At 34.7% G+C, this 23,737-nt stretch overlaps 1 protein-coding gene and 1 pseudogene across 8 annotated transcripts in view; one reads left to right on the top strand and one right to left on the bottom strand.

The window, feature by feature from the left end:
* The first annotated feature begins 3,327 nt into the window (after positions 1 to 3,327).
* On the top strand, positions 3,328 to 16,354 carry LOC117158221 (carcinine transporter-like). Of its 7 annotated transcripts, XM_076621018.1 has the most exons (11): positions 4,113 to 5,514; positions 6,037 to 6,418; positions 8,280 to 8,540; positions 8,789 to 8,984; positions 9,314 to 9,572; positions 10,542 to 10,734; positions 10,841 to 10,946; positions 11,679 to 11,782; positions 11,848 to 12,062; positions 12,456 to 12,631; positions 13,068 to 16,354. In XM_076621018.1, exons 3-11 carry the CDS (start codon positions 8,284 to 8,286, stop codon positions 13,284 to 13,286), a joined length of 1,725 nt encoding a protein of 574 aa, XP_076477133.1. In that variant the 5' UTR covers positions 4,113 to 5,514; positions 6,037 to 6,418; positions 8,280 to 8,283; the 3' UTR covers positions 13,287 to 16,354. The 7 variants fall into 7 exon arrangements, with proteins under 7 accessions (XP_076477136.1, XP_076477130.1, XP_076477131.1 ...); XM_076621015.1 differs by lacking the exons at positions 4,113 to 5,514; positions 6,037 to 6,418 and adding an exon at positions 3,344 to 3,823; XM_076621016.1 differs by lacking the exons at positions 4,113 to 5,514; positions 6,037 to 6,418 and adding an exon at positions 3,346 to 3,654.
* LOC117158220 (carcinine transporter-like) overlaps positions 14,263 to 23,737 on the bottom strand; it is a 24,897-nt pseudogene continuing 15,422 nt past the window's right edge. Inside the window, exons 3-10 of the transcript XR_013059082.1 lie at positions 22,848 to 23,058; positions 21,767 to 22,025; positions 20,841 to 21,033; positions 20,074 to 20,292; positions 18,615 to 18,829; positions 18,036 to 18,211; positions 17,042 to 17,214; positions 14,263 to 16,960 (exon numbers count right to left, since the gene is read on the bottom strand). The product of XR_013059082.1 is annotated as a carcinine transporter-like (transcript). The remainder of the gene's footprint in view (positions 16,961 to 17,041; positions 17,215 to 18,035; positions 18,212 to 18,614; positions 18,830 to 20,073; positions 20,293 to 20,840; positions 21,034 to 21,766; positions 22,026 to 22,847; positions 23,059 to 23,737) is intronic.

The following is a 23,737-nucleotide window of genomic DNA, read 5'->3' as shown; positions in this document are numbered from 1 at the left end:
CGAAGGTACGATACGTTATATTTTTGCGAACTACTTACTTCATCTAGTCGGTTTTTTTCTTCTTTTTTCTTGAAGGAACGCATGGTTCTATATCGCTCTCTTTCTCTTCTTCTTCTTCAATGTAATTTTCACGTAGGAGACTTATCCGCCTCAAGTACGTATTATAATCTTTTATTGTAGACCATGGACGAAATGATTCTTCTCGATACCGTTTAGTAGCATCGTTATGGAAAATTCTTCTCTCTTCTCATTTTAATTCCCTTAACAGTCAATGGAATCCGATGCTATGCGCACAGCTACGTACGTGCAGTGCTATATCATCTCTACTCCATAAATATCGTTCACTGCCCCAATGTTAAGGTTCAACATACGAGAGTTCGCGACCTTTATCGTAGTTTCTGTCGCTAATTAATATTAACGTGATGCAATCTGAAGGTAACTAGTAAGGTTGCGGAGAAGCATGTTGTCGACGACAGACGAGATTAATCTTACTGATTGCAGTCTTGACACAGACACGCACATATGTAAATGGGACACTTGTAAAGTTTCTATCACGATCGTTGTATTCTTTTTTTGCTTACGTAAAATGTGAAAGGCATTGTGACTCGTTTGCGATCATTGATAGTTTGTTTGGTGAGTGTGCTGTTATGAGTGGGATTAGTAGATGAAAAGATGATTTAACGTGGCGATTTTTATGATTGTAAATATTGACATCTTTTGACGCCGATTTATATGTTTTTTTAATATTAATATAGAGTGGAATAGATACACCATTGGGGATTAAATGTTTTTAATCTTTCGTTTCTAAGCTTTAATTAATTACGTTTCAGAGTTACTCGAATGAACTATATCTTAAAGAATAAAATTCGAGTTTGATTATGCGTTCGTAAAAATTGGATTAAATTTGAGTTATTGCCACTTGAAGACACTTCGTTACAATAATCATTGTAAATAAAATTAAGAAGTTAAGTAAAACTAGGAACATTATATTTGTCTACGATTTTTTACATTTCTGCGAGACGCACGTGTTTCATTGCTAACGAAATAATTAAGTTTATTATAAAATATGAAGGTAAATACGCTTCGTATTAGCAAGTTAATTTTCGAAAGCTAAATGTAAATATTATTATTTGAATGTCATAAATACCCGATACAACAAGTACATACATGAAGTGACACACACTTGTGTATTCATGAGTTTTTAATTGCCTTCTACGAGTTTACGAATTATAAAATTTTATAATTACAAATTACACACTCGAATGATAGATTATTTAAATATTTAAATACGTGTAATAACATTTCGATTTATTCGATAAATATTATGTTCAGATAAACTCTCCGTTTTGTCTACTTTTCATATCTTTTGGAATCTTGTTAAAAAATAATGAAAAATGGGGTTCGTTATAAATTCATGATTTAGTTAACGATGTTCAAGGACGTTTAATCTGAAGGATCAGAAGGAAAATCACGATCGTTACGAGACAACGTGAGAAAATTTAATGCCGCAGGTTGTCTGAAATCAGCCATAATCGCATTGTTACTTACTGAGCGATTCTTAGATCCTTTAGTTCTGTTTGTTTTGCCGACGAAACACGTATAACATAATCTGTTACCGATACTAGGTGATAAATGAACAATAAGGAAGTGAAACTGGTAAATTCCATGAAGGAATACATTATCAGTTTGGAAAAGATAGATGATCAAGATAGATCACGATCATTATGTATTAGTATGGCAAAATGAAGACTGAAATATTTGTACAATATTACAGTAAATAATTAATAACAGATTTCGTGTTAATAAAATGATAAAAAATATTAAATTTAGGTTTAATATTTTAAGCATTTAAAAAAGATGGAACAGAAAACTGTGATAGGCTTTGATCTTTGAGTATTAGATGGTACGATAAGTGTCGTTTTCGAAAAAAGAGTATTAATAAATGTAAAGCATTTTAAAAATGAAAATTTTCCATTAGCGAATTTCTCGTCTCTTCTAGTCAGAAATTAAAATTGAATGAACTGTTTTTGGGTAATATTATGGAATTCTCTTTAGTTACGTGTTTATAATACATAACAGAAACGTATCTATTATTCAAGATCCATCGTTCTACTGTTATGGAAACCAGAAGCGAACACAGATTTCCCTCAGTCCGACCTCTACACAGTCAGTGAAAGCATTTTCATACAACAAAGTAAAGATAAAAAATTTTCCTTCGACGACGCAATGCGATTCCAGTCACGTTGCTTAATGATCTATCAAGGTAGACAGGATTCTTGAGGAACCAATGTAATTACGTGACTACGATCATAATTTTTCTAAGGTCTCTGTACCCATAAACAATATTGTGATCCCGTTTGTTATTTAATATATGAGGTGGTATAGTGATAGGTGCGTAAGGAACTACTCTTGGTGTTTTTACGAATAACAGTTTATTAGAACTAATCAACAATCAGAGTTAACAATTAATAATCAACAATTACACTTAACAGACAACAGGTAACAACTAACAAATAACGATAGACACCGAGATGTCGTTCGACGCGTTGCTATCAAATAGGATTCTTCCCTTCGTAGCCCATCGATATCCCCACTAGCGTGCATTCATTAGATGTGCCGCCTGCGCTGGCACGTGTATGCTCTTCCGAGGATTCGGCGGAAAGAGTGTGAAGATATCGATGATACATTGGGCACGTCGGTGTTGCGCTTTGGCGGCGTCGCGCTTTGTATCCGGAGCCGTTGAAAAGTTCCGTGGCCCGTGCCGCCACATATAATTACTTATATCTAGTTATATTTAGTTATTAAATATTAGCATGATTTACTATATGTAATTCAGTAAATCGGTACAAGATCTAAAGAAAATATTTCTTACGTATGATTTTGACGAACTTTGTGTAAAAATCTATAAAACTAGAAGTTGCTTAGTTTATATACAGATAAAGAAAAGCATCGTTTATATCGTCGAGATATCACATTTATATCATTTTAAAAATAAAAATTCTTCATCAAAGCGAAGAACATTTTCATAAAAAATTACGAACAGAATATCTCGATTCTACAATCTACTGTAAACAAGATAAATATCGATAATGAATAAATCTTGACATTGAATTTTATTCAAAAAGTTTTATTCAAAAGTGATATCAAATAATCCGTAATGACATTTATTACTCCAATCATATCAGTCAACTACTACCTACCGCGTAATACGCGATCGATTTTCAAACGCACCCTCCCCGCCCCCCCCCCACCCAAATAGAGTTTCCAGTGTAATTCTGTTATTCTTGAATCTTCGGCTTGTTCTTCATTTTTTAGCTCACTTTAAAATTTCTTCTGGCTTCAATTGTGCTACGATTTAAAGTTTTCCGTGTATACGTTTGGGACGTTACTGCGTGCGGAAATAGTACAGAAGGCCTCTAATTATACCGTCTACAATATTATTTATAGACTTTGAACCATATAGTACGTAAGTATGTAATTGTATATCTGTCGTGGTTCATTTTATCCTTCTCTGTTGCGTGAACCAGCGGTTAGGAGCGACACTAAATCAAGTGGGAATGAAACTCGTTGAAACAACGCTAGACATGGTAACGGATCCATGACTGTGCTTCTGTTATTATCAACGCCAGTAACGGTTAAACCTATTGCATGTGTGTAAGTTGGAAGTTACGTACATAACTTATGCACACCCGTTGTGTGTTTCGCGATCCCATATTTCTTTTAATTTGAATTTTATGAAACTTTTTGTTCGATAATTGATGTGCCATATTACATCCGTCACATTCAATGTTATATGGTGTAATTTCTTCAGTTGTGGTGTTATGTAAGTTACGAGGTCATTCCTGTGTTTGGACATGTGTTTGGAATGTAGTGTGTATCTTTCTCTTCGTATGTACATAGTGAGTAGAGACTGTCTGTCTTTCGCTAGAAGAATATTCTGCATATAGTTATTTACTGTTCTTGATATTTGATTTTGGAAATTTAATTTTCGCTTTGCTTGTATCTTCGAGCGTAAGGTGAAATTTGTACAGACATATCTAGTAATTTGTTAATCGTACTGTTCGAAATTGTTGTGTGTGTGAATATTTCGGTGAATATAAACTACGAAAACCTGTCCTTGATTTTTTATGGTAACAAAGCAGTCTTTTCAGAAGAAACAATATTCATAAATCAGTCCCTTCGCAAAAAGCTAATTCTACGAATCTTGTTAGAAGAAACCGGTTGACGAAACTACGTGTCCCTTCAGGAGAGGTCTAATTTATAGAGGTAGCTTGCAAGAAAAAACCAATCTCACAAAAAGCTTGAGCATTCTTAATTAATCCTCTTTAGAATTCAATTACATTTATGCCTTTTGTAAATATTAATTCTAAAATAACGATGCTAACATTTCTAACCTACAGAGTATCAACAAATAACATAACGCAATTCCCCATTTCAATTAAATATGAAAAATATACTAGAGTCGATCCAAGATCAAACCCGGTAAAACAAACGACAAATTTACCTGAAAAATCCACTGAATTCGTTTCAATACATCCGTTATTTAAATTGCAAAAATCAGTTGTGTTTCAACGTCAATTTTTAACACCGTCCATATATCGCAATTTTAGTACGCGACAAGACGACAATACAATTCATTTCAACACCATTGAAAAGTATGGCTGGCTTCGGACAACCGGTTTCCGGCGTGGCGCCACTATGCTTTGGAGAAACAAAGAAATACATATGTATGCACCTTGCTTTTTGTGAGACAGAAGAACTCTGTGTCTCTGTTCTACCAACGTCGCTGTTGCGACGATTTGCCGCAAACCTAAATGGAGTTCGATCAATGGCAACGCGAGCACGTGGTCCTCGATGTTCGCGATCGGAAAATCGTGTTTTCCAAACTATTTCTAGTTTCGCCGGTTCCACTGTCAATCAACGTTTCTTCCTTTCGTTCCGTTTCTCTTCGATTCTCTCCTTTTTTATTGGCAAACACGTGTCACCGAGTATCGTGTTCGTCTTCGCTAAGCAAGCTTCTATATCAGCGATACGCGAGCCGGTTTCCCCTTCATATTTGTACAAGACTTCGTGAACATCGGACGTTTTTCTCCTCTCTTTTCGAATAAGAAAATCCTATCGTTGTTTAACTAACAATTGCATTTCTTTAAATGGAAATGTGGTCGTGTCTCCTTTATATTTTCAATTAGCCAGAGAATTTAGGTTTATTGCCGTGGAAACTTGATCGGTCGTTTACGTAAGGATCTGCGACTCTGCTTCATCTTCGAGGAAAATTTCATCGAATACAATCGTTTCACTCAATGATTGGATCAGTCGAAAGGGAGATTCCGTGACTGCCTGTATAAATATTGATCATAGTGTCTCTTGAAGGGAAGCTGTATCAATCTTGTTGATTTAACTACTGATCCTACTTTATCATTGAGAAAAATTACTTACTTTGATTGTTTGACCATTAATTTTAGCGTTTCTTCGAGGGAAACAGTGTTGATCGCTCGAGTCTGCTTCTTTCTCAAGGTAAATTGTATTTACTATTTACTCGATCAGCTATTTTATTTTCTTTTCCCGGAGAAACCTTGTTTCTCGCCTGTTTGACCATCCGCGCTATTTCTTCTTTGAGATAAACTGCAGCGATTATTCGTGTAATCAACAAATCTACTTTTTTTTTCTTTACGAAGGAAATCGTGTGTTTAACGAAATCTCGTTTGTTTAGTCATTGATTCCGCTAACTTTTCCAAATAAATCGTCAATCATTCGCTCGATTGCCAATTCTAATTTTGCTTCGAAGCAAACTGCGTTGATTATTCGTATAACCTTTTTAATAGAAACTGTTTTTCGCCTATTTTATCGCCAATTTCCTTTTCGAAATAACATGTATTAATTATTCGTTTAATCGCAGATTTTATTTTATTTTATTTTATTTCTATTTCTATTTCTATTTCTATTTATCATCGATCTTCCGCCGTCTTCAAAGAAACCTACGTGAATTACTTTAATTGCTTTTTCAAACTAATTTTATTTCTTTACTTTTAAATTAAGAAGCAGCAACGAAAATGCTACAATAACGGAAAAATTCTTCGGTTATCTCCACAAAGAACACGAAGGTATCGAACTTAGTGTATTGAGACATTTTGTTCGTTGGAAGTTAGTCGACGACATTTGGAACGGAAAGATACATTTGACATGATTTAGTGTGACGTTGAGAGAGAAAAATGGTTTGATCGAGGGTGCCCTTAATTACTAATTTCATACCTTGCTGTTAATCGATCTGACAGTGATATTAGTGGATGTGGTTGGTAGTGCCTGATTAATCGTGATCGATATTTTGAACAAAGAGCAACGAGAAACGATCAGTTTGGACTTTCACTTTGACGTCGTGAGACTATCGTTAATTAGACATAGAAGAATCGTTTGGTGACAGGTAAGGGTTTCAACTTTTGTATTCATTTTCTTCTATAGACTGAATTTAATTTTTCGCTTTGATAATCGTTTATAAAAGAGAAGCGATAATTATTAGTTCTACCTAAGAATGTTACTAATAAATTAGGAAAAAGAAATTTTGATTGGATTCTTGATAATGAATGAAAATTAATTTAAAAGATTGTATTTGGAATTTTGAGAATCGATCGAGTCCTCAGTTTCAGTGCAATGTAACGTTATCAGTCGCGTGAGTTTGGCTCATATGTGATTTATGTGCAAGCTAAATGTTTCCAACAAATTGTAGCATATTGATTTCTCAAAGTCCTGTATCAAATGTCTTGTAATTATAAGCAATTGTTTCGTTTGGACGATCAAGGGTAATATACTCTATTTTTGATTTTAAAAATGCCGCCATTTGTGTAGACGTACACACGCAAGTATTTATTATGTAGACACGATGGCTCGTAGACACGAACGTTTCTCGTTGTCGTATTTTCCAAACAGGTCAGTTATTTCGAGCACTCGACCACTTTCTCGCTCCTGACAATGACATTAGTCATTCTAATCGATGTCTCGAAATCGATGGTTTTTCTGTCAGCTGTTTCGTTTCCGTGTTTATTCCATATGATAATATTGTTTCACGTATTCGCTTAAATTTAATTGGCAAATGATTAATTTCCCTGAATCCATTTTCAAGTAAACATATCAGTTTAACCTTTTGCTCTATCTGATACGAAAATGAACAATTTGATATAAAAATTTTGCGAAAGATCGATATATTATTTTACTTTTAACTTGGAAATCGTTCTTTTAATTTTTCAATATCTAATTAACCACCTCAGTCCCTAAGACCGTCTGTTTTAACGAATGGTAAATAATCAAATAATTGCGTTGATACATCAAAAGTACCATCTTCTTATATCCCTGATATTAGTGTTAAAACAGGTTTGAAAAACCTTCAATTATTTCATTTGTTCTTAGCCTTCGATGGCTTAAAATTTTCTCGGTTATTTTCCAATAGAGTTCAATATATTGATCGAAAACTTAGTTTAGTTAAGCACTGTAACCGGAAGTCACCCTTAAGTCGCCGGGTAAGAGGATTACGAGTAATAAACAAACAATATTAATCAGAAAATTATTCCATTCAATTTTTCTCCTGCATTTAATTAAATATGACAGAGTCGACAAACTTTCCTTCGGTTCTTCTATCTCATTTGCAAATCTATAATATCGATATCCAAACGATAACTCGAACACCATTAACCAGCACTCGAGGCTATTTCTTTCGTCGAAACTTTCCTCAGACATGTAGATATCACGTTGACATCGCCGCGTATACCGAATCAGCCCTTTTTAAAGATGATCTCGCGAGCGTGGTTCGTATGCAATTCAATTTGAACGAGTCGCGTGTCACGATTCACTTGACTCCCGGCACAGTAATTGGCCGGCACTCGAGCAAACACTTACACTTAATTTAACGTTTAACCGAATCGAAAACAAAGCGAACAGTTGCCGGACTTCGCTCGTTCTTTCAGTTCATTTCCGAACGTCTTTCGATCAGCATATCGGGTCTCCTCTTTCATCTCCGTTGCCTTTCAAAATCTAAAATCATAATTGAGACTTTGCTGCTCGAACTATGGAAGGGGAAAACGTGAATGACGGGTAAGATTGTTCCTGCGTTCTGTCAGAAAATAATTTCCTGTTTGTGGGAGAGGAAAGGAGCATTGTAATTGGAATCACAGAATGTGAAACATCAAAGGAACTGCCGAATGACATTTATTTCAAAGACTAGAAGACTGAAAACTTTGTTATACGACTTTTATACTGCTACGCCTGGAAATCAAGGATGGATTCTGTTTCAGCGAAATGAAGGACGAGAAGAGTAACTCTATATTGCCCACTGAAGCGACTCGATTGAGACCAAGATTGGAAAGTTTCGATGATGTTCTGCCGTATGTCGGTGACTACGGGAGATATCAATGGCTGTTGTTATTGTCGTTACTACCTTATGGCGCGACGTACGCGTTTCTGTATTTCTCGCAATTTTTCATTACGATTATTCCCACGGAACACTGGTGCAGGATAGACGAATTAGTAAACTCGAATTTCACCGAAGAAGAGAGGTAAGTATGTATAATGAAGGAATATTTTTGATTGTTCGTAGAAAGTGACTTTAAAATATTGTGAAAAATATGCGAGATATCGCGATTTCTGGAATTTCTCGAATTTTCGAACATTTCGAAAATTATTAGAAAATATTGTAGAAAAATTTCACGATAAGATACAAGATATTTTTGGATTACTCTGTCTGGACTTTGGTTCTTATTTTAATAATTAAAATGATCAATCATCTATCGTATGGGGTGTTTAGGATTAAGATAGCGATTCCAGTGACGAACGTTTATCCTTATTACGAACAATGTCAACGGAAGGACGTAAACTTCACAGAGCTGTTGAAGAGCGATAAGAGCCTGAGCTCATCGGGCTTCCAAACAAACAAAACGATAAAATGTACTCAATGGGAGTATAATTTTACGCAGATTCCATATCCTAGTATAGGAACTGAGGTGAAGTATTCACATCATTGTCTGAATCGCATGCTTCGAAATTCTTACACTTCTGCTGCGTTCTTTGGGTCATTTCCGATCTAATCTAACCTTGTTATAGTAAATTTCTTAAGTTTAAAGAAAGTATAAGACGATAATTGTTAGTACGGATGATTCCTCGTTCCGATTTTACGCGAACGTTTTTTTCAGAGCATAAAGAACTCTTTCATTCATCGAACTGCGAGCAGAACCGAGATATAAAAATTCGAAGACCGCAGCAGGATTAAAATTATATTCTGAAAAATATGAATCTGGTTTTTCGCTGACTAACTCTTAACCTTGGTGATTAGCTAGATTGGGTATGCGACCGAGAATACCTCGTATCGACGGCGCAGGCCATCTTCTTCTGCGGATCCATCATCGGTGGTTTCCTAGTCGGTTGGATCGCCGATCACAAGGGTCGTATCCCAGCTTTAATGTTCTGCAATGGTATCGCCCTTTTTGCCTCCATTTTCACTGCCAGCGCAAATAGTTTTTGGTCATTCGCCGTCTGTAGGTTTCTCACTGGACTGGCGTTCGATAACTGTATCAACATTCCTCTGATTATCGGTAAGCCTTCTACGAAGTAGAAAGTGCGAGAGGTTCGACCGATAAGCCAATGTTTCAGTCACGCGAGAGATAACGTTAGTATCAAGTCAATGTTTCTATTACGTGAAAGATGATGTTGCGTGAGAAATTTTTGATGAATTGTTCCTCGAAGATAATTTTGACGTTGCTGTACTCGATTGAACTATACGGTTCGAGTTCTTGATTCAAGAGCTTTCGCCACCACCAGAGATGAATATATTGATTTTGTTATTGTTAAAGATCGTTTCATCGATTTTCATGTCGTCGAGGATAGTTATATCTTGATATTCTTAAATCGAGTTATACAAGGTGGTTGGTAACTGGTGGTACAAGCGGAAAGAAGTCGAAAATATAGAATACAAATTTTTTTTTTTAATTCTTCCATCGAGACGACGATCTACAGTGAGATCCGTTATAACGAGACGCGATAAAGTGCACGCGTATCGAGCGAAAATTCAAAGTCGATTTTCTCGAAAACAAAGCCTCGAACGAAAAATTTTTATTCTATATTTTCGACTTCTTTTTTCGCGTAGAATCACCCCCTTTCCGCTTGTACCACCAGTTACCAACCACTCTGTATATTCGTTCGAAATGAAAATTATCACAAAATTTTCAACACGTAATTCGTTTAAATACGTTAGAAGCAAAACACGTGCATTATGTAGCGCTTTTTGTTATACGGACCAGCTCAAACTCGGAACATTCACGTTTGCAGAGTAAACGGATTAATTTAAAATCGGAATTATATTTATAATCTTACAATTATCCTACAATTATGTTGATGGTATCGTTCATTCGGCTCGTCATCAATTGCTCCATATTAATAATAACCGGTTTCACTCGATAAATCTTCCATGTTCTATTATTGCAACATAAAGAATAATCGTCGTTAAGTATCTTGATATAATAATCAGTTATTCCGAGAGTCATCGACGATCAATTATCCCGCAGTGCTCGAATATATGGCTGTTTCGAAACGAACGTTGGTCGTGAATATCGCCTTTGGCGTATACTTCGCAGTGGCCAGTACAATTTTACCATGGATAGCCTATTATATCGCGAACTGGAGATATTTTACTTACGTTACTGCCATACCGCTGTTATCTGTCGCTATCACACCGTGGATTCTTCCCGAGAGCGCCCGGTAAGTAAACTCCTAATCGTTCGATTATTCGAATTCTCAACTTGCGCTTTGAGATTTATGCAAATTTACTTATCGATCCATATCACTCGTATTTGCTCTGTTCAAGCTGGTACGTTTCCAACGGGATGATGGACAAGGTTGTTGAGAAACTACGGAGAATAGCTAGGATCAATCGCAGAAATCCAGACTCGCGTATTTGCGATATATTCGTCGTAAGTTCGATCAAATAGAATTCTAGAAAGCTTACGCGAAATCATACGGTACAGTACTTGAATCTGTGCTGACAGATATATTTGATTCACGTCGAAAACACACAGACTCGCGAATGTATTTTAACATGCATAAACAGGTTTTAAAAATGAAACGCGATGAAAAATGAAATATGAAATGAAACTTGACTGTCGCGATTCCATTGTGGTATTATATCGATCTCGTACAAAATTTGAAGTAAATCTGGGAATTTATATAGAAATTATAAAATATTTACAATTTACAAGTACAATCGGGGATAAAAATAAGCTGCTATAGTTAATGGAAATAGATGTGAAGAAAGTATAATCAAATTAGTATCAGCCTCATATACTTGAGTTTTATTTATTATATTTCCTTCTAATAATATGCTGATAGTTTAGCAAATGATTGAAATGAATTTTTACATTTTCTCCACTAATCCACTTAGTTTTGTTCCCGACTGTATTTCGGATCAGAAAAGTATTTAATCAACCAACCACCCATTATATTAATAAATCTCGATATCAAAAGCCATGCCGACTAATTCCATAAAACAGAATGCAAAGTGCCACTGTTCGTGCTATCTATTAATGACGAATAAAATGAAAATAAAATTTCTTTTCAGTGTGTTATGAATTTTGAACTGTGTAAGGGCTAAAGGCACGACTCGTATTATATCTTTCGTTAATTATTCTCGAAATAAATTCTTGCAGAGTAACATGGAGGCACCGGACAAAATTCAAGAATCAGCGACGCTGCTCGATCTGTTCAAAACGCCACGGTTGGCGAGAAACACTATTCTTCTAGTTGCATTCTGGCAAGTATAAGATACGAGTTCATGTTGCGAGAAAACCTTCATAAATAACCGATACAATCTTGTAGGTGTTTCACCCTGATCTCGTTCGACGGTCACGTGTATTCATTAAAACTTATCCAGAGCTCGGTGTTCGTGTCGTTCTCGATCGCCTGTGCCACAGAACTTCCAGCTGGGTTATTACTCGCCCTGTTGCTCGACCGATGGGGTCGTAGACTCTGCGGATTTCTCACGATGGCAATGACCTGTGTACTCAGTATCGCTGAACTTATGCTGCATTCCAGTAAATATATCGATCTGTTTATTAAAGTAAAATTAAAACGATTATAATGACGTATTATTGAGAAAAATCTGAAATTAAGTTGATGATGAATGTAAAAGAATTTTGGCAACTTCGAAGGTATTAATCTTGGAAAATAATTATTTTGATGGAGCTAGAATTTAGGAATTATTAGGAATTAATTTAGTGGCGAAATTGAAAGAGGTGTGCACATTTTAGAAGCAATAATTTTCTATATGTTGGTTTTCTAGAATTTGGAGATTTATAGAAGTTTAAAGTTTGTGTGAAATTTTAATGATTTTGATTAAGCTTCGATCGGACTATATTTTTAATTAAACTTACAATCAAGTATTGTGTACCCAGGATTAATTTTGTATTTTTTAATTTATTCCCCAGTGCTCGCGAAATTAGTAATGTCAATATTGTCGCGATTCTGTCTGAACATGGCAGCCAATGTTGGTCTTCAGTATGCAGTAGAACTTCTGCCCACGCCAGTCAGATCGCAGGGCGTATCTTTCATTCATATTTTTGGAATAGTTGCACACTCTTTGGCGCCATATATCACTGACTCGGTAAATAAATATTTATACTACTATTGTTGTTACAACATTTTTGAAACACCGCTAAGTACATCCACGTTCAACTTCTCTTTAATTTATTCCAAAAAATACAATAAGCGCTATTAGAAATTATGAAAAAGTTCTCATGTAAATTTTCTCATGAAAATGTAAAATAGTTTTTTTCTAGAACAAGTTAAATATTATAAAAATCTGATCAAAATATTTCTCACTTTCTAGAAAGTCCGTTTTGGAAGTTGCAACCAACGCTTTTCTTTAACTGATCTTTAATCAAAAAATTGAAATTTAAAATAAAAAATGATGGAATAACTTAAGATATGAAACTATATTGGTTGAAACTTTCTAATGAAACTTTTTAAATGAGAAATACTTTGACCAGATTTTCATGGTATTTAACCTTTGCTCATATAAATTAATATTTGTTCATTAGGCTGCAATTTGGGAGGGATTTCCAATGCTCATTATCAGCACGGTGTCCTTTTTTGGCGCTGCACTGGTTTTGTTCCTGCCGGAAACTGTCGGCCAGAATCTTCCTCAGACTATCAAGCAAGGCGAAGAATTCGGAAGGGACCAACATTTCTGGTCGTTGCCTTGCTACCATAAGACACACTTCAATGGACATCAACACTATCACTCCTGTCAACGATAATTATCTGATTTTTAATAATAATTCAATTAAAAAACACGAAGGAGGATTCGTGTTTTTTTAGAAGTAACAATATTACAAGCGGATCAGTCTGACGATTTTTGTACGAGAAAAAATCGGAACATATTATTTTTCTATTCTCCTACATTAATTTTTATTTTTATCGTTTACGTTTAAGAATTTGTAAGCCTTAATTCTAAAAAGAGCGAGCTTAGAAATCGTGTTCCTATATAATTTTTATTATTATCTTTTAAGAGCTTTTATAATTTTAATGCTAATTTTCACTTGCGTTACGCACGTTCGAATCGTTCAGCGGTTGGTGCTAATTTGATATTCAAAGATATTACGTAGAATAATATCGAAAATGTTACGTAAATTAATAATTACGTAATTTATTAATTACGTAAATAATAAATTAGGGAGATTTAAATTTTTGATTCCTTTAATGTTTTTAACATTTTTCACTGGAATATATTGAACAAAATCTTATTTAAAAAAATAGTACGTTTAGATAATTTGTCTTTGTGAAAAGAAACAGTTTTATATCTTTTGAACGATTATCCACGTATTTTTAACGATTATTTATCTATTCGTTATATTTTTTTGTACGATTTTAAATAACGTACAATATTAATAAAATCCAAGCTTGAAGACTTTTTAAATTATTGTTATAATTTCTTCAGCACCAACTACTGGACTTTTATCTATCTAAAACGAGTTGTGCGTACATTAAAAAAAAAAAATAACTCTAATTGACTGTTTCTATGGTTTAAGAAGAAGAAAAAAAGAAAGGAAAGAATATTGTAAGCAAATCGTGCCGTCGTATGACGATCAGTGTTCGTCGTTGTGCCAATAACAACGCAATCAATCTGAAGAAACCTATTCATAGTATTCATAATCATCACTCACGTATACATTCGCGTATACACTCACGTCCATAAGATTGATTCACCGAATAAAACTTCCATAAACCTTAATATAAGAAACAATTCTACTTTTTATTTGCACACACATCGACGAATCCCCCGAACAAAAATAAACTGCTAAATATCTCTATAATTAAATACATTAATGCTCGATGATCCTCGTTCATCATTATACGTCTAATCTAACTCCATCCTATAATTAGGAGTTCTACGATAACGATCACTTATGTTACAATGTATTAACCCTTAACAGCCGAACTTAATTATAATTAATTATAGAAAATGAAATGCTTCATTATACGGGTATTTGAAGTAATATTCTGTATTATACAGGGTGTCTGGTAATTGATACTGTGATAACCAGTGGTTAGTTAATGTGGTTAATAACCAGTGGTACAGAATAATACTATGTGAAAGGATCTGTTGAAAATATAAAACGAGAGATTTTCGTACGACGTTCGAGAGAATGAAATTCTGAAGCTTTGTCAACTCGTGTTCACACGACATTCACGAAACATATTCAAAATTTATTTTCTCGAAAATACGAAGAATCATCAGTTACGAAACACTCTGTACTATATCACATTATTATATCACTATCGTATTGATAAGAAATGTCGATATTATAACTCCTTAAGACTCCCTTAATATTTATTTGCGATTCAGCTTAATATGTATTGGCCCTATGTAATTTCAAGATTAAAAATATAAAAGAATTCATTCCTGATTACGATATCGTACGTGATTTACAAAATCATCGACCGTCAAGGGTTAAATGAGAATTCTCTCGTCCAGAATTATTTTCCAGACGATCGAATTATTATCCATTGCATCACGAGGATCGAACTAACTTGTAGCCTTGAACAATTATGTACAGTTGAATCTCTAGCGTAGGAATATTTCAAAGAATCTCAGGTTTTGAGGAACGATAGCTGATATTTGCAACGAACAATAGTATGTCTTTTTAATCGGTAACTGAAAGCAGGGGCTAGTCTCATAAGTACGCGAATGATTCTAACGATCGAATGATTCTAGTTGCTAGAATCATTGTTTAAAGGTGGTATAACGGAGATTGTGCGCTTAAGACGAACAGGTCGGAGGATCGAAAGGAACGAGATTGGAAATATTCGCGTCTCTTCACGAATCAGAATTTTACTATTTCTAATTGAACACGTGACGGAGTTTCGATCTGTTTCAAGTAACATTTAAACCTGAGCATTTTCAAAATTAACTCATTATCTATCAATTTTTCTTCTAAAATTTGTATATAATTCTATAAATTATTTACTGCTTTTTCCATTGGATTTAAACAGAACAATTTCGGAAGAATGTCGAACATTATGTTAATATTCTTTGTATTAAAAAAAATTTCTGCTTAAAAAGATCCTACAACTTTCATTTTATAATCTCAATTGGGTATGATGGTAGCTAATGAACGCTTAGCAATTAATTGTTTTAATGCATTCCATTTTATGAATGATCAGTAATTACGGATTCAAGGATACTTATTAGAAGTAATATTCTTATTATATCTAAATATATCAAATAGAGATATTTCTCGCATTAATACTGAAAGATCATAAAAATGAAAATATCATAAAAGAATTCCAATCTTGATGTTTCATTAGAATAATATATATATATGTATGTATATATTTAAATTAAATAACAGAGATCTCAGAGTTTTCAAAGCATTCAACGTGTTGATGCATAAATGGATGATGAAAAAAAGCCACGTTGATCGAGCGAACGCAAAATACACTTCGGTTTCAAAGTCGATCGAAACTCTCATTTCAAGTGTCGGCGATTTATGAATTACCTATATTGATACAAAGGCGATTCGTAATAAAGGAGACAAGTTGAAAGCTTGACAATGCGCGAAGACAGCTCTCTTTTTGTGTTTCGAGTCTCGTGGCAATCCTTTGTTATTCACGGTATTTCATAGTTAAATCAATTCAACTAGAGTATTCCTTCAACGAGAAAAGAAAAAAAAGAGCAAGAAGAAAAAGATATAGATCTTTCTTTTCGATTTTTAAAGCGAAAGATGCATAAATACTATGGTATATTATTTCCTTATATATCGTTTCCTTTAATACGTATATCCAATACTGAATTTAATTGTACATTTACATAAGATACTTGAATCGTTTCTCATTTCCAACACTTTACCGACGTTATAGTAATAATTACATCGCAATATGTGAACGCAACGTACTTTAAATGCCGCGTTCTTAATTCTTTAAATTTCACATTTTTATACAGTCATTCCAATTAAAAAAAGATACACTTTAAAGAAAATTATCTTGTGTGCAACAAAGCTACTTCGTCGATGAAGCGTCAATTAATTGCTTAAACGTATATCTTGTGTAATTTGACGATTCTTGTCTCTTTCACTACAATAATCGATACTTCCTCCTAGTTTCTCTCGATAGCTCTCCAATCTCAATACGTTCGTAATATCTTAACATCTAACATCACACACACAAGTTTAATAACTATATTTACAACGAATTTGGCAAGTTTCAGGCCACTGGCAAGTTTCACACCACTGGCAAGTTTCACACCACTGGGGAGAATCATGCCACTGGAAAGTTTTACGTCATTGGCATGAGTCATGCCAGTGTCGAGTTTCATGCCGTTGCCAAATCTAACTGCTATAGCCTAGTACAATCCATTTTTTGAACACTGCCAGTAAACGCTGGATTTGAAAGGCCTTTCTTCTTTCTATAAGATTTTTTAAGCATTTTGCTCCTGTCAAATTGAAATAAACGATTATTAGTAAATTTATATTGACATAAGGCGGAGGAAGAATATTATAGAATCTATACTTACGAGGATATACACGGAACCCACCAGAAACTTTGTTCCCTGCCGAAGTCATTCCCCTCCTGTAGGGTTTCTGGTAATTCCTGGTTCAACGTTTCTGGCAAGCCAAGGGTCAGGAAGGCATGTCCAAAAGACAGCAAACCGAGGGCAACCAGCGGTAAGGATGGATCAATGTCAGCCTAAATTAAACGAAAAATATTCTCCCTTTTATACGCCTTCCCCTTATATGCCTTCCCGTTATACGTCGCCCGTTATACGTCTCCCTTTAGACGCCTCCCGCTATACGTCTTTCTCTATACGTCTCCCTATACGTCTCTCTCTATACGTCTCCCTGTATACGTCTTCCTTTATACCTCTTTTAGAAGTAATAGCGATTAATTCCGCTTTCTGCTAATTCCTTAATTTCCCTTCGATTTTCGGGAAATAAATGGATACTTCCATAAGTTTATTTTCGGTAATAACATTACACAAATAATAGTATACTTTGAGGTTAACTTATAATTCAGAACAGAATAACTTACACAATAATCGAGAGTGTCCTCGCAAATATTCCTCTTCGTATTTTCTTAATATTTACTTAATATATACTTAATATTTTTTTAAATATTAATAAAGAATATTGGTTAAAGACAGAATTTGAAGAAGTTGTCAATATACAAAGGATCATTGGTGTTACCTGTGTAACGAGATTTTGTAAACATTCGTTTCATTTAGAAACGAAGCTATAGTGTAGTATCGCAAACCTGTAAATAATTATAGACAATAGAAAAGTTACATTTTCTTCACAAAATATATCGAAAATCTATCTTGTTTCCGTGATTCGTAAGATCACAAGAAGAATCCATGGCCCGACAAGGAACATAATTTTCCTACAAATTAAACCAACTTAAAAAAACGTATTTCAATAACAGATAATATTAGTCGTAAATTAAAAAAGAGGTTGAGTAATTTTCGGATCGTAGAAATACGATGTCGTTAACAGAAATTTCGATTCACTTACCAGATAAATAATGTAAGGTCCCAAAATGTGGGCGATATAACCGATGATATGGATCAAAGACACGCCCTGAGCTCTCACCACAGTCGGCAGCATTTCCGCTGCATATTGGAAACCAATATTCGCGGCGATATTCACTCCAAGACGCGCTATAATCGCCATGGCAACCGTTGTCGAACCTTGAATAAGTTGAAAAATATGTAAATGCCACGATCGCCGCATTCCACGCACGATACATACGCCCGATGCACGCATGGTCCAATTAAAAATTAAATGTCATCCCTGTCGAGTATGTGACGTTGAGAAATAAATGTCAATCGTTAATGGAATAGGATTTAAAGGCGAAAAAGAAAACATTATTCTTACATCAAGCACGAGCTTTCATTTCTCAATCTCCCAAAGCTTTCGCTGGAGAAGCTTCAGAAAAGCGCTTTTTAAAATGACCGTCGATCGATAAAACCGGATTTTTTCTATAAAATTCACCCCCGCTTTCTCACTGCTATTCACACGTTCCTGCTATTTTATTGAATAATATCGATTGACAAGTCATTTATTAAGAAATAAAAAAAGAAAAAATGTTACCAGAGGGGGTAGCGATGGCAACGAAGGAGAAAATGCCACAGAGGAACATCGATGCGAAACCCATCCATCGTCTGCCCCATCTGTCGAGGAAAAGGGCGAGTAGAACAGCGGCCGGAAGTTCCGTGAGGGACGCTAAAGAGAACGACGTGAAAACGTCGGGGTCCAGAAGTTTCATGTTCCAAACGTGGCCGTCGAACACCCACACCATCAGCAACCTAGAAAAAAATCAGCCGAGTCATACATAAATCACGCTGGACTTCAAGATCGTTTATTAATCCTTCGCATACTCGTTCCCTCGCGTTTGACGTTTACCGATGCTAATTATATACTTAAGCAGGTTCTTAATGACCCACATAAAATGCCCCATATACTCTCTTAATGTTCATTCGAGTAATTTGTATCTAGTTTATGGTAATTTGTGTCTATTTTAATACTGGTTTTATAAAGACAGGGAAGTAGCGTCGAGGCTGATTGGTAACTTGGTTGAATTAACGGTATAATATAATTGGAATATCGTGAGGCTGAGAGTTAAGAACATATTCTTAGTTAATTTTATTTTAGGAAATGCAGGAAGATTCAGAATTATCGTAGTATTAAAAACAAAGAAAATATAAGAAACGTAAAGGAAGTATAAAATTGAATACCTTTCTTATCTACAGGGTGGTTGGCAACTGGTGATACAAGCGGAAAGCGGGTGTTGTACGCGAAAAAAGAAGTCGAAAATATATGTCGGGTTATGGTTAGAATTTTGTAACAACTCTTCACGTGAATTAGCCATTGTTTCACAAAGCCGAGATTATATTTACACGTATATACAGAACTATCACAAAGCTTAACAAATAATAAGTTTAATGAATAATAAGTTTAACGAATGATAAAATTAGTGAATAATAAATTGTATGAATAATAAGTTTAATGAACACTATTAACAATGTCTTTGGGTTCAAACGAATCCACAGTCAACGGGATAACTCTTCACTAAACGTAAACTAATCTTAGGCGCAAAATACGATTGTTGAAAATGCTCGATGTATCACTCTCCAAAGCAATCACACGAATGCCAGCCTCGTGGAATTTTTCTCGCTGTACGATTGCATTTGTTTTCTATACCCGTTTGGAAGCATCGAGAAGGTTCCAAACGCCGTTGCTAGGCAGTTTCTGCTTGAAGTTTGATTATTAATACAACGTCTTCTTCTTCTACAGAACCTAACAACCTAACCCCAACCTAACCCCAACCTAACCCCAATCTTCGACTTCTTTTTTCGCGTAGAATCACCCCCTTTCCGCTTGTACCATCAGTTACCAACCACCCTGTATATCTTTTCGTATATGATTATAAATTTCTCTGGTGTCTTAGTTTTTTCTAAAATAATATTGTAATCATTGCTGAGAATTTACAAGTAAAAAGTTCTAGCTGTGTAGTTTGTTCGATTGATGTTTCGATTGAAGGTTAACTTACCAATAAATGATGAGCATGATAGTGATACGACCAAGTCGTGGCAGCTTGAAGAGATGTAGGACAGTGTATTGATTATGCGATTGATCCTTCTCATTCATCGCCTTGCAACTTTTCTCAAATTCGTCGAATATTTCTTGCTTCACCTCTTTACCGTTCACTTTAGCGAAGTTTTTCAGCATCTCGATCGCTTTGTCCACCCTGCCACTGGTTATGTACCAACTACGGAAGTATATGAAATACGCAAACGTTATAAAAGCCTGTAAGAAATTTTCAAAATCATCACTTTCACCAACCTTTTGTATCGACAAACTTTTTGTGCAAATTTGAATAGAGCTGTCTAGTTACGCATCAATCATTTATTTTGTACAGCTAAAAATGTGATGGCTTATCGAGAGAAAGATGTTGACCTTGAGATGTTTCATTATGTTTTATTTACGAGACAGAGGAATCGATGTAATAACCGATCCCAAGATAGTATGTATTGCTGGATAAAATATTACCCAATTTAATTCAGCTATAATTTTGGAATTTTTATGGTCCGGTCTCAAAGGACTTTTGATGTTTTAAGAGAAACTTTAACGTAAAAGAAATTTCTTATATTTCTTTGAGGATTATTTTTAAAGAATTTTCCGATGATACGAAGATACAAAAATAATCCAAAGGACGAGGTAAGATTAAATGTCTACTATACTATCGTATACTAATTTACTTACGAAATTTCTTTGTATTATATTTTTATAATGAAAAAGAAATTGGAATTAAACTACCGTGCACTTTCAGGAACAATCCATGGTCCTACAAACGCAACCACCATAGGACACGCGGTGACCATGCTGAGGATCCTCCAATTTGAGATCCAATATGCGATCCAAGGCAAAAGACTCGAGGCTGCCGCGAAATAAAGTCCAAACGACATGTTCGCTACCAGAGTTCGATATTTCGGACCGACATATTCGATCACTGAAAGAATAATTCGTGATATCGTTATTGTATTACATCGTTATAGAAATCTTCCCAAATGTTTCGTCAATTTCGTTTCTTCATTTGATACAATAATATTGTTTCCTTATTTCCTTTAGGTTTGTCCTTTCTTCGTTTTTTACCAATCTAATTTCAAATATTCAGACTTATTTGTAGATTTTATAAATCATTAACATCGACAATGTAAGATCGTTTTGAATTAAAAAGAATTTTAAAAGGAACACTGCTTTCATCTCAATATCGAACGGAGAGTGCCTCAGTAATCGTGGTATAACCGAAGATTATTCTCCATAGGGAAATAGGTCACTCGAAAGATACAATTTCATACCAGAAAAGTATACAGAATTAAGTATCCTGTCGTTTAAAATAAAATATCTTAAAGTATCCCTAGACACATGTAATTTTAATACCAAACTAGATATACAATTACACAACAAATTTCAAATTACGAGATATAATTCCAAAATATAAAGTTTCAGTAAAATCATTTACCATTAAATATCTTAAAATTGATATCGTAAAATTCGAATAAAAATTTGACTTAAGAAAAAACAAACCGATATAGGGCAATAAACATTTATTCAAACAGGTCATAAATAGTTAATCGTTACGTAAAACGGGACCGATACCGGTGCCTCATTATTAGGTCATAAATTATAGTTTTCCTATTCTCAACAGCTTTTTCTCTCTTATAATTTTCTCGATGACTCACCGATAATGAAAAGCACGTTGAAGCAGTTATCGAACGAGGTACCGACGACTAATCTCGCCAGACAGAAGCTCCAGAAGCTGTTGCAAAACGCAGTGCCGACAGACGCGATGAAACCAACCGCGTTACACGCAACCAACGCCGGAATTCTGCCACAATGGTCGGCTATGTAACCAAATATTAAGCCTCCAAGAATGCTGCCGACGAAGAAGGCCGATTGTGCTGCTGAGCCGAGGAATGCGTGGTCGCATACCCATTCCAGCTGAAACAGAAAAGGGGGATGCTTTACGATTGCGGCTAGTTATGAAAAAACACCGCGTGGTTGGAAAATCGATAGAAGGTGAAGAGAATAAGGAAGACGACGAAAGGACGAGTAATAAATTCCGTAGTTTTTTAATATCATCAGAATTGAGAACCTGAGTCGTAGGTTAGTTAATTGTAGTCTTTTGGTAATATTTTTAGTAATAAAATAGTAGAGGTAGTTTGCATAATTCTTGGATATGATTAGAGAATTTGTCATAGTGGAAGGAATATAAATTTGTTAAGTAGAAGATAGTATCTCCCGATTTAAGTAGAACTTTTTTAGTGATAAAATAGCAGAAATAGAAATTAGAAATAATAATAATAACAATAAATATTCGATAAAAATGTCTTGAGTCGTAAGAAGTTACCAAGTGCGTATTTATACGTTCAATTCGAAATATCTGTCTATTGTACAGTTGTAACTTTCACTTTTCGATTTATGCGATATTATATAAACGGATTCATGTTCGTGATTTAATACGCCGAGACGTACAAATAATTAAGGATGACAAGGTTAATTTTATGTTCCGCTATAAACGAGCTCTGTTAAGATGCAAACAGCATAACAAGTAATTACACCTACGTCTAAGTTCGTGCAACCAACAAGGACTTCTTTTATAATGACTGCATTATATGCTATCGTCAGCAGCTTTACGAAAGACCGTAAATATTTATAGAACGACGGTTCCAACAGTTTTAATTTAAATAAAAATTTGTTAATCGGTGTCGAAAGTTTGAAGTTACTTTATATAAAGAATATAATTTTCTCTTGTGATTTTACCTCGACAGCTATAGATTTGTATGGTATCATCGTGTGATTAAAGGTCCATCCATATTGGCATGGTTTTATTGGCCAGGATGGGTCTGCCTCTCTGATACCACTCTCCAATATGTCGGTATAGTTCACATTGTACATGTTACATCGCGAAAACGAAGTCGCACCTTCCGCCAGCAATTCCTCACTCGACGCTGGAGGGATCGATAGTGCAATCCTACATAAAACAAGAATACGTTACATTAACGATGATGAAATTTGCAAGAAGTATTTTTAAGAATACTAATTTTCCTTTGATTTTCTTATCTTTTTTTAAATAACCAAGGAAAAATGACAGCAAATGGTAGAGAGAGAGAGAGAGAAATTGGAAAAATAAGATGAAAATTCTACTCAAAAGTGCGTAGTTTTTAATCCTAATCTTAAATTAGTCCAATTCCTTGAAACTTAATTCGAATCCTATTTAAATAAAAAAAGTGACAAAAGTAATATACATAACAATATAAAAATCTATAATAATTTCTCTAATAAAGAATAACGACGATATCAGTAACAGTAATAACACATTATCTTTAATAGTGTTTACATTTTTGCATTTTTAAATTTTCTGTAAAAATAAAATTCGCATAAAAATCCGCGGCCTACTTATTATTTATAAATCTGCTGTTTCAAAAAAAAAAAAAAAAAAAATCAAAAATGGGAAAGGTGAAAGAATAAAGTACCAGGAAAACAAAAGCACAAAATACAAAAGAGGAAAAGAGACAATGACCGTAAAAATAGGAACAAAGGCAAGAGCTGGAAGGACGATCGTCCCGTATCTGTTGCACTCCGAGGCATTCGAATTGTGTTGGGATTTAATTACCGATCGCTGCACGTATCGGTGAGTCTATTTCCAGACA

The sequence above is a fragment of the Bombus vancouverensis genome, chromosome 8 (assembly GCF_051014615.1).
Source record: "Bombus vancouverensis nearcticus chromosome 8, iyBomVanc1_principal, whole genome shotgun sequence".
Lineage (NCBI taxonomy): Eukaryota > Metazoa > Arthropoda > Insecta > Hymenoptera > Apidae > Bombus > Bombus vancouverensis.
The sequence above is the reverse complement of the archived record's forward strand: the minus strand, read 5'-3'. Positions and strand labels throughout refer to the sequence as shown.

Excerpts from the sequence above, each read along its gene's own strand:
- LOC117158221 (XM_076621015.1), top strand. The coding sequence starts at position 3,759 with ATGTGCCATATTACATCCGTCACATTCAATGTTATATGGTGTAATTTC. Across the intron at positions 8,985-9,313 it reads ATCCTAGTATAGGAACTGAG|CTAGATTGGGTATGCGACCG; the intron begins GTGAAGTATTCA and ends CTTGGTGATTAG. Across the intron at positions 10,947-11,678 it reads GTATTTGCGATATATTCGTC|AGTAACATGGAGGCACCGGA; the intron begins GTAAGTTCGATC and ends AAATTCTTGCAG.